The sequence below is a fragment of the Ischnura elegans genome, chromosome 3, assembly GCF_921293095.1.
Source record: "Ischnura elegans chromosome 3, ioIscEleg1.1, whole genome shotgun sequence".
In the NCBI taxonomy this organism is placed as follows: domain Eukaryota; kingdom Metazoa; phylum Arthropoda; class Insecta; order Odonata; family Coenagrionidae; genus Ischnura; species Ischnura elegans.
Window position 1 is genome coordinate 98,153,643 of NC_060248.1, and position 16,720 is coordinate 98,170,362.

A 16,720-nucleotide genomic window follows, 5' to 3' on the forward strand; every position below is an offset into this window, starting at 1 on the left:
CTGCACGCGAACACATTTTCACTTGGCCGAAAAGTAATATATTTCTGCCCTAAGGTCAACTTCTATCCGTCTTGGAATTTTGTTTCCCTCCGTATGGAGGTTCCAAATGTTCTTTGTTTGATTTTATCCTCATCAACTCCTGATTTACCATGAATGCTTCCGATTTTCTTTCTAGTTTCTTGGCTATATATTTCATGTTCTCCCATCGTAGGAATACCATGGGATAAATGAGTAAACAGATGCATTGCCGATAAGCCATTTTTCGCGGCTTACCAGAAGAGGAAATTCTCGACATTTTCGAGCAGCATACCTATCTCTCGCTGCGCTGTTTTTATTGCTGCATCTCAATCGGCTTGACGTTTACAAAATGCACTAAACGCACAGCGTCTTTTTTATTGCGGCCACCGAGCAATACGTGACTCAAAGTCTAGTTCTTATCCCGTTTGGAAACGGTTACTTACTCCCCGCATAATCTTGCTTCACCTGCAAGTTTGTGCTTCGCGTTTTCTCGTACGATCCAACATCGTGCGCTTTGCTTCGAAACTTTCCGAGGAGATTTAAAAAATTATTGATTTCGAAGCATATGTAATTTTCTTTACTTTTTATTTATATCTTAACGTCAAGTACATTTATAGTTCATTTTGCGATTATTTTCTTCAATTTGCCCGGAATGACAACATGTCCCTACGTAATCGTTCAATACACGAAGGCTCTAAGTTTGAGTCGTTTCCTAAAGTAAAAAAAATTGGTACATTTACGCATATTTCACAATGATTTTCTAAGCTTGCTTTGTTGTTTCTTTCTTGTCCGAGTCAAATCTTGCAACTCAATATCAACCCACTTTTCAAATAGCTACTAAGCTAAAAATTTCAGGATGACTCGGACGAGATGACAATTCAATATTCTGAAACGTTTTTATTATTAGAACTATATATCGATTTTTATTCATAATTTAAAATTAAATGTGGAGATAAGTTCATTAAATAACCGCCAAAATCCGATGGCGGCGCTGCAATCATTAAAAAAGGAAGGAGTTCGTTTGTTACAATGAAATGTCTGCTTTAATTACGGATATCAGAAGACTTAAGACTATTGTTATGTACATAGTGTAACCTTATATAAGAAATTGCTCGATCACAAGATTATATCTAAAAAGAAAAAATAATATTCCAATACAAAAATAAATTTGTATAAAAAGCAGCGTTTATCTCGCGAACTTGAAAGAATAAAAGTAAAGTTCTGTGACACTGACAGCGTCTGTGAATCAATTGCATCGTAAACAACGTAAATCGTTTGGCGCATGTTCCACTGTAGCACTCAATTTGTACCTAACATCAATTAAAATGTAATTATAGCGGAACATGTACCCAACGTTTTTCGTTTTATAGGAAGAAATTCATTTTGTGACTGCCAGGCTCATTGAACATTTTTAAAATTCTTTCCAGTTTGCGAGAAAAACGTTTGTGGCTCGAAAATATTTTGCAACTTTCTTTCGTAATGAAGTTCCTCGAATATGAAGACTGTTTTTATCAATTGGGCCTTGCTAAAATCCCTAAAAATTTTCTTGCTGAGCAAATTCATTTATTTATAAACGATTTTATGCCCATTTCATTCCTTCAAATTTATCTGGAGTAGGAGCGTGGATTTATGTAAATGAAATAAGTTTTAGGTTTACATTGTAGTGATAGGGACAGGGGGGATCACTTGACTTAACCCGGTCCTGTGACCCGTAAGACGATGATTAAATATGAGGCTCCACTACGCCCTACCCAATTTTTTTTTTTATAACGCTGGATGATTTATTGGCGACCGTCGGCTTCTGTTTTGTATTAATCTTGTAGGAGCATGGCCTAGTAATTACCGAGATAGTTGGACAATGTAGTTACTTGCCGTCAGGCTAGAGCGCATCATCTGGTAATCCCTGCGGCGCCGGAAATCACGGATATATATGGGCTGGGGATCGCCTCCCATCCCCTTGATACCTCCGGTTTCTCGCGTAAACCTGATAGGCCTTGGAAGTCACGCAGCTCGCATCATGGGAATTAACCTCGATTGAAGCTTCACTTGGCAACAATAATTCTTGATCTTGCTATCTGTTCAATAGAATTCTTACGCCATCCATCCATTTCTTAGATTGTTAATTTTAATTTGCTTGGTGTTCATTCGATCTCAAATTAGCTGCTATTTGTGGGTAGGAATCTGGCAATTTATCAAATTTGAATTATTTCCTTTGGCAGATGGCTTGGTATATTATATCGGTGTTTTTTGAATTCTCATCAACTCTACACACTGATTACTACTTTTACATAGCTCTTATATTTAAAAATCCGTTTCTTTGGCTAAATTCTCCAATTTCGCTTCTAAAGCTAAGGTTACATTCCTCAAAAAGAAATAAATCGTGGTGTATAGTCTCCTTAGTTTTCCTAAACTTAATCCAATGTATTTATTCATCGCAATGACTAAAAACTTAATGAAATAAACAATATCGCCTGGTTGTTTCAATTTTCCATGCATTATTGGGCACAGAATGGCCATAGAACGCTATATATCGTCATACATGTTTTCAGGACTCTGCCGAAGTAAAGAAATTATCTGGAGTGGACAAATTCCGGTAACAGCTAGTTCTAATTGTTTTACCAAATAAGATTGAATCAGCAAATCACTTTTGGATATCAACCAGGTTATATAGGTGTGTTTAGTTTGTAGCGTATGGAGTTTCTCGCATGTAGCTCTTGGTATTTTGTTTATAAATATAATAATAATTTAGTCGGTACTTTATGTCATGTAGATGGATAATTTTACTTAGCGTACTGAGATGATAATATGAACTCTCTGCGTTTTTTATTTTTCCAAAAGTTGCTTCGGACTTATAAAAGACATTGATAGCGAGCGAGCTTAAGGTTCTGGCAAAATCCTTCACTTGATATACTTATATTTCGTCTATTCGGCATAATTTTTTAATTAAAATGTAATCGTTACAATGAAAACGTTTTGCTTGATATATATATTACGTTTGGTCAGCATTAGATCTTTAAAATCGTGGCTATTAGTAATATTTTAAATCAGTAATTTGTAATGTCTTTTTTATGGCGCCAGTTAATGAGTCTCTAATTATGTTGTTTTGTCTTGTTGTGCACATTACGGTCTTGATACCCGAATCCTCGGCTTTAATAGACCGAGAAGTCAACCCAGACTGAGGAGGAGTATTGCAGCGCCATCTCTGTGAGAAGGGCATCAGAACTTCGCACATAACCTCGATAATGGGATATCTAACTCATTGCCTGAGTGTTTGTTAGGATGAATTCCTCAATTATCCTTCCCTAGGGTTTTCGCGTAGCCATTGTGAGTTAATATGAGTCATGACCTCATTTCATCAAGCAATGGTTTGATTCCATCATATTACGACCCAGGCTCTCGTCCTCTCTGGGCCTTTTCGTTCTCTTTGTAGGTTAAATATGATGTGATTCCACGATTCGTATAACGTTGAAGATCTATCCGGATTCCCTTTGATCCTGAAGAGAGAGGAAAAAGCAGGCCTTCGAACTGACGTAGCCAAAAATTATTAGATCTCGAATTTATGAGGTGGTAGATGAATGCCCAAAAATGTGTCTACTTTTTTTTACGTTTTATTTAAAACTCAATCAGCGGCCTATTTACTAAGCCTGTTCCTAAACACCTAAACACGCATATAACAAATTTCAGGGGACCATCGTTTTTGTTATAAACGTGTTTTTCTCATATCCATAATAAAGGATTTTGCCCGAAACGTCACTGGATTACCGGATAATATTCCGTAAATCGTCTTTATTTAAGGTACAGATCCGTAACAATTTACCATCGTCCCGCCCTGTCCAAACGGCTGTAAGGGGAAGTATGTTGACATCAACAGTAGAACTAAGTAAGTGGTGATGGCCATGCGTGGGAACAACTGATGATAAGGTAAGAGACGGTTGAGTAGCGAAGGTGGCCCTAATTTCTTTATGAAAGGGGTAATAATTCCCCAAGGTGCCAAAGAATAGTTTTCAATTGCGGGAATTACTTATTATCCGCACTCGTATAATGTATGATAACGTCGCCTAGCAGATAATGTAACGAAAGTGTAATGCCAACACTCTCGGTTCTAACCCATGGTAATATGGGGATGACATACTGTTACTAAGTACAGTAAAACTCGCTTACAACGAATTTCAGGGAACTAGAATTCTAATTTGTTATACACCGGTTTCGTTATATCCATCATAATGGATTTTGCTACTTGCATCACGGGATTGCCGGCTAGATTTTTATTCAAGCAGCAGGTCCGTAACAAATTCCCAGGGGACCAAAGAAGAGTTCGAGATAGCGAGGATTTTGTATTATCCGTACTCGTTATATGCGGTCAAATTAACATTGGCGATCATAGGAAAGTCCTAGGGACCGCGAAGTCACCTCGTTATAGGCGGGATTTTGTTACATACCTGATCGCCATAAGCGAGTTTTACTTCACTACTTTATACGAGAAGCCAAGTCATTTATGCTTCAAATGTCACAATTATATGATGCTCGCTCCATTTTTTTGTGTTAAGCTACCGTCTACGCCAACGCGACAGTTATCCCTTCACCGATTATTTCTCTATTGTTAACTTTTTAGTTCTCTAATTCCCTGGTTAAGTAGAAGAATTTATCGAGTTATGGTACCAAGGCATGGAAGGAATAGCGAGGAAACTCGCTGACTTCAAGGGAAAACTTCTCTTGGACGAACGTATGATATGCAAAGAAACTTTTGGATATTCCGGGATCTGACGTAGCGCGGCTGGATAACGCGGGCTGGCTGCCGTGGGAGTTGAACATCCCTCAGTTTTCATTGCTGGCCCGTCAGCGTGCTGTAGGTGCACTTACCGTCAATAAAGTTTTCGAAATTAGTTGGAAGTTAAGGATACTGTCTTCTCTTATCCTGCGAAGCGACGCTTTAGCATGGTCGAAGACGTGTACTTCAGTTCTCGTGCTGAATCCTCTTATCATCACCGTTGCGTGGTCGGTCTATCAAGCATTGCCAATTTATTTAAAAACTAAATCAAACTAGCATAAATTGCATTTGGTTCCAACAAATAAGGACCTTGGCGCAATCAAAACATGACAAGGTACAAGTCTCACAAGTGAATAATTAAGTTCTAATAAATGCAGAAAAATTAAAGGGTTCTTCCATGTTTGCTCTATTTAGGAACCGGGTACAGCTTTTGACTAAAAGTATTGTAAAGTACCTAAAAAAAAGTGAATCATCGCGGTTAAAAATGACAGAAAAGCAACAAAAAATGGCGTCCGCTCCTTTTGCAAACCCATGTGGTTCTCAGGCAACTCATGAAACCACTTCTCACAATCCCCTTACCGATCGTTGCTGCCTTCGGCAAGGAGGATTTATGTGTCGTTATTGATACCCCTCTGTCACACTTTTTGATCGGACGAAAGCGTAAATTAGTGCCATAAGAAATCATCCTCCGACTGGAGCACTCATCCACCAACCTGCAGCACCCCTGTAAAGTGGCAAACTCGAAGGATTACGTTAATCGGTATTGAACCATCTTCTGCCGTACTCTTTAATCGGAAAATGATGTTATTGGTATCACTTCTCTTCTGAAATACTTTGAAATCAGCTACCAATTGGAAATTCCTCGATAGAATTTAGACAGTTATTGATTTTGCAATCACCTCACCGACCCACCATACCGCTACACAATGTGGCGTGTTTCTCAACCGGCCCTTCATCACCTCGCTTGATTTAGGAGCCGACTGGGGGTAGTCCCCCGGATGGGCCCTGAATCCGGCCTCCCGCGCGGTAAGCCACTCCTCTCAGCGGCGCACTAATGCCAGTATTCCCGTGGCTCCAGTCCCCATTACCTCCGTCCATCATGTCCTCGTCGGGAGGCCAGGCATCCGCGCCCGGCCACACGCCCCCGGCGCCGCCAACGGCCATGGCATTGCCGCCCCTGGCTGCCGCCACCTCCCTGCTCCACACGCTGGCTCTGCGCCTCAGCGACGTCCGGCTCGGCCGCCTCCTCCGTCGCTTGGAGCGGTGGCGGTGTCTTCTGCGGTGTGTCTTCTTTCGGGGCTTTTTGCTCCCGGAGGAGGAACTGTTGCACCAGCGACACAAGCAGCACTGCGCGTAGGTCCACTTGAAGCTCTTGGCGAGGATGTCGCCAATGTTGGAGAGGTAGAGAAGGAACAGGGGCATGCCGGCGATGGCGTACAAGATGGTCGCTAGCTTTCCCCACTCGGTCTGTGGCGCCACGTTGCCGTAACCTGCAGGCGGAGAAACGTAAGAAATAGATAAACATAACGCTGTTTTACACGGGACACGTTATTGCGTAAGTTAGAACTGTCTCGTTCATTAGAATTTCTCTTAATGGCGTGAAATTGCGCGAATGCTCGGCTAAAACTAGAATAGGGGCTCCTTTACCATCTCATGTCCATTCATTCTCACGCGTATTCCAGCAACGATTAACACGACGCAGTTTTGATTGCGGCTTCGTACACACATCAGATTGTGCAAGTAATTGCCCCGTGTAAAACGGCCTTTAGGGAGAGGGAAAGACAGACATGAATGTTGGAAAGGGAACTCCCTGAGGATGTAGGCATGCAAAACCATGATGGATGCTAATGTTTATTTGGTTCTAAAGGCTGAAAACTTAGCATTTTCATGTTGATATGTTTCTTTTATTTCCTAGGTGGTCTATGTTTGGGAGTAAATTCGGCGCGTCGTCTATAAATGACACTCAAGGGATTTAGAATATACTGGAGGGGGCACCACTGGTTCCGAGAGTGGAGCGAAGTGTGGCAGGAATGGGGTGCTTGGGCAAGGTAAGCCACAGCTACTTTGATCTAAAGATTGTCAATCTAATAAGGGCCAATGCTTACTATTTGGTGAAATTTTTGGTCGTAACTCGTTTATACACTAAACTAAACTATGGAAAGCACGCAGTAAACCTTTTTTTCCCTTACTTAAATGGTAGACTTTGTGATGCTGCGTCTCAAACATCTTTTCCCAGGGGAAAATCATTATTAATCAACTCGGTTACGTTGTACTACTAGCTCAGCTGAAAATAAAGTTTTACGAATGTTAACTAGCGATTTCCTTGCACGTGTACTGATATTTAATTTGACTAAAGCCAATGGAATGCTAACGTCCACGGACCGGTCACAATCATAGTACAAAAGAATATTTATGGGAATATCCACACCAGTAAAGTGGCTGATAGAACATAGGATTTTATAGCCGTATCACGAATGATCGGAATAATGACAATCACCAGCTTAGTACTAGAAATAATCGCAGCAGTTCTCATTCACCTTAAACCATTCTGTAGGTTGACTAATTGAAACCAAATTAATTAAAGTCCAAAAATTGTCAAACTAAGATGGCGGAAATCTGACCACCCTAGGAACTCTGAAACAGAGCCTCCATATATTCTTATCTCCTCGATGACACGCCATTTGAAACTGAAAGTGTGACATTATTAGCCCTTTTAATAATACTTTACGTGGACTTATGGTAGTACCACGAGCAACGCGAAATTTACTTCTCAAGTGATTACTCTCAGTCGCCATAATTTTCAGGGATATTAGTAACGATAGGAATCGTTGCTGTGATCCTTTTCCCAACATTAGCGGCCGTCTCGTTTTTTATCCATGGATGTATAGGTGATATTCTTGCTGTAAATCACTTCACGGCAGCAATATGCTTTTAGTAATTGACTGATTACCAAATAAGAAAACATTTTGGACAGCAGATGTGGAAATAACGAACCATTTAGCTTTGAGTATGTCCAATTGGTATAATAAATTACGTCTTAAATAGTAATTTTTCCGATCATCGAGAAGCTTAGCTCACATGATCTCTGTATCGGCACCGTAGTATATACATATATGCCCCGATATTTCAAAACCTACCTCTATGACCTTTGACTCCCGTTATGACCTTCGGAGGTCAAACAATAAACAATACGGATCCATGAACTGCAAAACTGACTTGGGCACCCTTTAAAACCTCCGGTCCCACACGTTCGTTGTCATGTAGGCCCGACGTTTAACTCTATGACCTTTGACCCCCATTTTGACATTCTGAGGTCAAAAAATCGACAACACGGATCCATGGCCTGTAAAACCGACTTGGGCACCCATTAAAACCTATGGATTGACACCTTTGTTGGTATGCCATTCTTTTTGCCACCCCTATGACCTTGACTGTGACCTTACTGGATCAACGGTTAAATTTTCGTAAATAAAAGCATTATTTTTTGTTTTATCGTGCCCGAATACCTAAGAATTCACATCTTGGTCAATTAAATTCAGACTTTTTCGATCTCGTGTTTTTTACATTTACACGCAATCACATTAGAGAAATTCAAAATTTTTATTTGGACCCACATTGTGAGGTCAAAAGGCCCGAGGGGAAGTTACTAGAATTAGAGGTCAAAAATAACACACGACCTGTTGGACGGTCTGTTTTTAAAGCTCTGAAGTGTAAAAAATTAAATTTACTCATTGTCAGTACGATTGATAAATAGGTTTTACACGTGTCTCTAATATTTATTTCTTGTATCCCTTAAACATGTGATTCAGAGTGGGAGACGAGATAACGTTGGAGGAAAAGATGGATGCCAGGCCCTTGGGTTAACTTACTCTCGTATGACCAAAGAATTTGAAGGTGTACTCTACCTGTGGCCCCACCCGAAGGACAAGAAGCCGTTTACAGTTGATCTCTATTTCTTCAAGGCACGTGTAATAATTTGGGATTGGCTGGAATTTTTTGCCACCGCCTAGGTTGCAACCGGAACCGTCCATTCGGAAAGTACTTCAGTCAGGCACTGCATGATCGCAATGCATTATTTCTAAGCGATTAATTAATTTTTGTAAAAAAATCTCGGAAAATCTACGTAGGCGTGTTGAATACGGCTTTAATATTTATTGTTTCATCTGTGAAAACAGTGGACGAAAGTGTTATAATTTCTTGCGGTTGTCATGTTTTCGATATGTGCCAAGACGATATATGTATATGGAGAGATATATTATACTCAGCCACCGTAGTTTCGAAGCGAACTACAGCTCTGACAATTTTCTACGTTGTGTTTACAGTTGGATTGGGTGAACGGGAGGTGCAATTAGTCTTGTTAGAGCAAATATAATTTCGGAGGGATGCACAACAATCGTAGTTAACTTCCCTTACGTATCTCCACGACCAGTGTACTGCAGAATCAACATTTTGGCGTCCCACATTACAGATGCAATACTTTAAATGAGTCGTAGTTAATTAGTCAAATAGATCCCTCCACTGCAGTTATAAAAATGTGACATGTTAAGCCATGAGGTATAATAACCTGGATCTACAATTATCAGCATACAAAAATTTAATGGAAGCATATATATTTATTTGTTTAACATGGAAATGTATGAGATGAATCATTTCTGAGTTTTCACACTATGCGAGTCTTCATTTTATTTTCTCTCGAGTAATTCGATGAAAATATGAGCGAAAGAATCGATAATTTCCAGCTTGTTTCATCAAAGTATTAGAGCCACAAATTGTTTTTCTTGAAAACACGAATGGTTGGCTCTTTTAAGAAGCTCTTTTAAGTGGAATGCCAGTTCCAAACTATGTAGTGAGATGAAGACAAAACGTGCGTGAGGGAACGTACGAAATCAGAAAAGATGGGAACATAGAAAAACACATTTTCCCACTAAGTGAACAGTGTCGACGTACTCTACCTGAAATTTCCAGTATTCTGTGCACTACAAATCCTTGTGCGCTGGTTCCTATAAAGAAATATCATTGAACTGCGTGTTATGCTCGTGGCATCATTAAATTATATATTTTTTTCTGGGAAGTTTCCGCGTAGGAGTAATTAATGAGGCATTCCCCTCATATTTACTCTGTTAAGGGCCTAAAAAGGGAGCATTTGAATGAATGTAGCTCAGCCGCACTCCAGCACGCAAAAAGTGCATATCACGTTCGCCGCATTATGGACTTGTTTTCTGGTAGTTCATTTAATATTTTCAATGTGAATGATAACTAGAGTTTATTTTGAATACCGATATCGAGCTTGTTTTTGCAGGCCGTTCGGTTCAACGTATGCCTTTAAATTTTTATCTTCGACCTTAAATTTTAAAATGGAAATGTATATTTTTGAATACTTAGTCGAATTTCACACATTGTGGAAAAAATGAAAATAGTTTGCAGCATTAAATATAATAGCATAATGATTAGTTCCATATTTTCAATATATCTATAATTTTTGACATGGGATGGTGATTTATTTACTATATCTTAAAACATCACCTATCCATTGCGTGCAAGTAGGATTGAAATAATAACTCTGCAGCGCATGAGCAAGGTATTGCTACTTCTATAAGTTCGTTGTCTGTCTGGTTTTATATCAGTTTAAATTATACAAGTATATGTGCATATTAATATATTTTGCAAGAATGTAAGCAGCTGGTTAACCTGAAATAGGCATCAAGTCATCCAGTATTCAATACTTATATCCGTAGTGGCTATCTCAGGGCGGGCATTAAATGCATGCTACACGTTATATGATACTGCTGGCTGCGTATTCATGCAAATAGCCAAATAATCCTCCTATTTTGAATCTAATACTGAACACGAAAGATGATCGTTCAATGACAGATATTGGGAAATATCGAGGGTGGATCCGTTGACGAACCCTAACCATCATCCAAATGCCCATTGTCAGAGCAAAAATTCCATGCAAGAAAATTTATTCGCCTTAACCCGGGCTTGAACGAAGAATTCTCGACTTCGAGTTTGACAAACCTTGGTCAAAGAATACGGTGAGGAATTAGGTGATGTGATTTAAGTCTTGATCACGGCACATGGTTTTTCCTCCGAAAGATATTTGCACTTCATTGTGGGCAACTACCTTTGAGGAGTCTATAGTCGTTCAGAACATTTCAAATTCCTCTTACAAGGGAAATCCCTCCAGTGTCACCACCGGATCTCGTATAAACTTTGCTAGCTGATCGATCAATTTCATCATTTCGAGAAATATTATCTCAAGAACGGAGGGATATACGTTGTCGCATCATAGGGTTCTACAAGAAATGTTAAAACTACCAGAATTACCAGAAAATTCGGCAGATATTTTGCGGGAGGATCTGGGGGGGGGGGGGCAAACCCCTCCTAGTGAGCGTAAGTGAATAAATATATAAATTCCGCCTATACAAAGGAAATATATTATCTATTAAACGTAGGTGCAACATAGACAAGGTAAGTCGAATCCACCAGATCTTGTTCAGATTTTGCAACGCAGTTTATGTGTCAGCCGCCGACGCTCAATACTTTTAGATATATTAGCGACGGAAATTAATAGGAAAACGCCTACAGTTATGCAATCCCCCGTGCAACAATAACCCCTTATACTCCGTTGCCAGGGATTCTGATGCAGTATTTAAATCCTATCCAATTATATAATAATGCTGACTCCCGTTAGAAATGGATTTTTTTATTTACTTTAAACTTTCCCTTTAATTTTCCATTTTAATACGTCATTTATGTTAACAAAGGTAGAGGGAAATTTGACGGGCATGTCCTTTAAAACGTCAAATAGGCCAATACTGCAATTTTTGCCTCGGATCTACATCATAAGTAAATAAGCATGAGGTATTTTTAGTGATGAACATTACATTCGACAAGGAATGCCAAATAATGAAACTCGTGGTGCTATCTAAATAGGCGCTCGGGGCCGACAAAAGGAAATAAATGTCTCAAATGTTCTCCTTTGCTTTTCGTGTGCTTCTAACCAAAGTAAATATTATTATATTTGCCTTTAACACACATTAGGAAATTTAAACCTTCAGTAGTAGCGTGGAGAGAACTACTTTTTTGCGTCATTCACATTTAAATAGGCAGAAAAATATTGACCGGTACTCTCGAAAGTCCACGTGAAATATTCTTACATAGCCTTAAGATTTCATACTTCCAGCTGCAATTCGATTGTCATCAAGGAGTTTGGAGTACCTAGAGGCCCTGTTTCAGAGATTTTAGCGTGATCAGAGTTCCGCCGTCATAGTTCTAGACAATCTTGAGAGAAAACCCTGTGTTACCACCAGGCATCATTCAAATTTTATTAGGTGATAGGAAATGGATACCCATGAGGTGTACTATTTTTTTTCGGTGTCCAAAGCTCAAAAACTTTTCGAGATAGTTAAAGTGTACCGGGACTAGCCACGGTGATAACTTTACGAGAGTCACCTACTATGCACAAATGGTGCGAAAAATCCACAGAGAAAAAAATCATTTTCCTTGACCGGGATACCGTGAAGTGGCTACTGGTTCCGGTGTACTTAAACTAGTCAAGAGCGAACATCTCTATGTGTTCCAAGTTCGGGCATTGCTCTCCGGCTGTGCGCACGATTTGGACTGTTCGTGGCATCATATGCTCAGCAATGCATACCACCTTGTCCGCCATAGTCTAAATTTCCACAGGTGACGCCTCGGTAGCTAAACAAGCTAATTCACTTGACTGGAAATCGGGGGATCCGGATTCGAATCCCGGTGAAGGCGAATGAATTTTTCTGTGGATTTTTCGCACTTTGTGAGATATCAGCGACGGAAAGTAACAGGGAAACGCCTAAATGTATGCAACACACATCACACCAATACACCTTCGCTGTTCTTCATCCTAGCAACGGCGTATTGGGGACAATTCATCGCCTGATGATGCGATTTGTATGCGCAATACGCAGCTGCTCCCGAAAGCCGTCGACATCAGGGGACAACAACTGCGCTTCGGGATGCATACATTTACTTCCCTGGTACTTCCCGTTGCTAATATCTGGAAAAGTATTGAGTATTGGCGGCTAAAACATGAACTACACCTCGTGGGTATCCATTTATTATCACGTCGAGAAATTAAAACGAGATCTAGTGGTGACGTTCGAGAGATTTCCCTTGTCAATGTTGTATCCATGTTTAATAGATAATACTATTCCTTTGTACGGGCGGAATTTTTATATATTTACTCGCTTACGCTCACTGGGGGAGCTCTGCCCTCCATTCCAGACCCTCCTGCAAAAGATCTGAGGCATTTTCTGGTAACTCTGGCAGCTTTAAAATTTTTTGTAGAACTCTATGACGCAAAAACGTATCTCCTTCAGTTGTTGAGGTAATATTTCTCGAAATCATGAAATTGCACGATTTGATCAAATTCGAAAGTGCTCTGATGGGTCTGAAATCAGTTTCTCGACGTATCGTGTGGTCTAGATTCGAAAAATTACATTTTTTGATAAATAAATTTTTCACACCCAAATGCCCGCAAAAGTATGCGCATAGAGGCATGGCACCGCTGCGATAGGTGGAAAATTTAGTGTTTCGACTATTTTTCCTGGTGTTTCAATAGATTTTGGAGAGGGTTAGCTTTATGAAATTTTTTTGTATCTCGTCTTGTTCCCTCCAGACATTTGTATGAGTCAGTCAGTCAGTCAGAGGTCAGAAATAGTATTTTGAAGAGTTTTTGAAGAGTTAAAGGGTATGCAATACATCATCATCACTGGTGATCTATCCTAAGATTGGTTTGACTTAGGTCTCCACTCAATTTTCCCTGTCAGCTAATCTTTTCACACTCATGTATTTCTTCTCTTTCACATATTTCGTTACCTGTTCCATATATTTTGTTCGAGCTCTTAAATTTCGGTTCTTGCCATCCACTTGTCCTTCGACGATCGTTTTCATCAGGCCATCATGTCTCAATATGTTGCCTTCAAGGCTGTTCCGTCTTATTATTAAAAGTTTACTAGAAGCTTCTCTTCTCTTCTAATCTTCCTCATTTCTAACTCTGTCGATCCATTTGATCCTCATCATTCTTCTGTAGTAGCACATTTCGAAGGCCTATGCAATACAAATGGGACATTATTTGTTTCTCTTAGTTCGAATACCAGCCTCAGCAGTTTTTTAAATCGTTAATATATGTACCTGGCATTGTCTCTTCCTTAATTACTTAGTTCTAATTCCGAAAATGTATGGCTGAGGGTATAGATTACTCCAGAATTATCTCTCGAGATGTATGTTTTAAATATTCAGAGTAATGGTTTTTGATAATTTTAAGGCCTTTTTTAGCTTTTACGAAGTGATCTCCCGGATATTAGCTCGCTGTCCTTTATCGATATCCAAGCGTCTAAGTACCATGGTTCTATACTACCCACAACCTTTATCCTAAATTATGCTTCAAAACTTAGAATATATTAAAATTTCTTGTAATTCATATAAAAACTGTGGAAATATAGTACTTCATCAGGTCATCGTTATACCAGATCGAGTATAGGCAGGGTGATTAAAGACCGGACAAAGCTAATTCTCCAGACTTGACCCTAATCTAATGTTTTATACTACTATGGATCGTGGATTCGATAAATGACCAAAAGTGAATTTTCTAATTTCAGCTACAATTGCGAGTTTTAAGTTATGGAAAACTCCCCCAGAATATACTAATGGCTTTAAAGCAATACTAATTTAGCCTCTGGACACAATTAACTACTTGCGAAAACCTTTGTTCATTTACTCAAACTAGAGAGCAACCTGCGGTTGCACGGGAATTAAGACAGTGAGCGGAAGACGCTGACCAGTAAAAAATGGAAAAAAACGATTTCTGTACATCGTGCACTGGATCGGCTAACACTCCGCTCCACAGCATTGGTCATTACCTGTGCGCACGTGCGTAGACCAAAAACTTCGTGTGAACGCATACCCCAGCAAAAATGTTTGCACTGAGAGGAGTAATAGGCGAGTGTAGAATCTTTCGATTTATGTTTTCCTTTCGATCGTGTCAAGAAATTTGCCTATCCGGCAGGATGTCAAATCGAAGAAGCTGTATGACGTGACGTTACAAATGGTAATGAGAAGATGATGCCAAAGATGCGTCGGTTGCAACCGAAAGTAGCTTTACGGGCTCTTTTAGCATGAGATGCACCTATGTACTAATTTTCATCTCAATCCGTGCTGCCGCATGGAAACGTATCGCGGAAAACAAAGAGACATCCTCTTTCATGTACATAAATATATATGTAGAGGATGCTTCTAAAATCCGACTCGAATGAAAGAAAATTTGTATCGTACATTGGTGACACTAATTCTGTTAGGGGAGCACCAGACGGTGTAGGGAGAAACGAGGCAAGGTATTTAGGTACCATTAATGACTGCTTTAGGCTTTATGGGGGATTTCGTGTATCTCCAGAATTGGGTTGGCGGATGGGCTCCCTTGTTGCGTAGGACTATCGTGGTGATGATGTAATTTTGCAGTGCATGCCTTCAGGTCTGTAATAGAATTCTGGGTATCGGAATCGGCTATTATATGTCCCGGCCCGAGGGTTGGTCGTCCAATAGTAGCTTGTTCGGGATGAGTCTCAGCAGTTTTGGTGTACTTTTCCTTTCTAATAGCCTCGTTTTGGACTGATAAGATGTGAATTTTTTCTTATCCTTAACACCATTTTAGCTATATCCGTTAAAGTTTCCTGTTCCCTTTTCAAAGGTGTCCCAAATATGACGAGGGGATTATAGATTTCCTTAATAAGTACTTACTGTTATTTTATGTAGTAGATAGCATCAAAAACGATCTAGAAGATGAATCATCGTCATCTGCCTACCTTAGTAGTACCAATGATGTTCTGAATTAAAAAAAAAATTTATTTTCATACGATCGAAAACAGCTCGTGTTGGCTTTCTACATCGGGGCTCTTCAACAATTTTTTAACAAAACACACGTTCACTAACAACCATGGCCTGAATAGAGGAAACCTACCCAGGCGGGACTCGAACCCGCGACGTCTTGTTTGGCAGGCGAAGAATTTACCCCGCCGCCACCGAGGCTGGCAAATAACTTGGAAACCTATATATTCATTCATTAAATTGAGGTGAAAGCCTCAAAAAGCGGAAATAACAAAATGAAACAATACACGATATCCGTATTCAAAAATGTAACCGTCTTCAAAGGAGGTCGTTGTGATATGACTGATGATGTGAATGCGGGGTAGGAGCATTCCAATATTATTTCCATTTGGAGGAGGAAAATGAAAAATATCGTACTGTATTACTTTCGACCAATAATTAAGGAAGGTTATGGTGAGCTCGTGAAATAATTAGTAATGTATGTCTGACGGTAATAAAATTTGGGTTAAAAATCACCGTTTGAATGCTAAGGATTAACATCCCCTCTTCATCATGGTATTTGTTTTTAGAGCGAATCAATCTCATATCTTTTTTTCATAAACGGTTTACCACACATGATGATATCTAATGATTATAGAATGGTAGGGTTATATTTGGGCTCAATTCAATTTGTGAGGGTGAAAAACTAAATTGTTCTGCACCTGATCTGAAAAAAATTGAATCATTCTGCACGCTGCAACCCATATTTCCGTGAAGTATAAAATTTCAATCGTAGTTCATTTCCTTTAAACGAAAAAGATTTGGGGAAAAATTTGAAGAGACACGTTGTATTAAATATTTTTCTGCCTATTTAAATGTGAATGACGCAAAAAAGTAGTTCTCTCCACGCTACTACTGAAGGTTTAAATTTCCTAATGTGTGTTAAAGGCAAATATAATAATATTTACTTTGGTTAGAAGCACACGAAAAGCAAAGGAGAACATTTGAGACATTTATTTCCTTTTGTCGGCCCCGAGCGCCTATTTAGATAGCACCACGAGTTTCATTATTTGGCATTCCTTGTCGAATGTA

At 39.5% G+C, this 16,720-nt stretch overlaps 1 protein-coding gene across 1 annotated transcript in view; it reads right to left on the minus strand.

The window, feature by feature from the left end:
- LOC124155229 overlaps positions 1-16,720 on the minus strand; it is a 120,501-nt gene that overhangs the window by 2,672 nt on the left and 101,109 nt on the right. Inside the window, exon 3 of the mRNA XM_046528945.1 lies at positions 5,875-6,276. Within this exon, the coding sequence (XP_046384901.1) occupies positions 5,875-6,276 (402 nt within the window). The remainder of the gene's footprint in view (positions 1-5,874; positions 6,277-16,720) is intronic.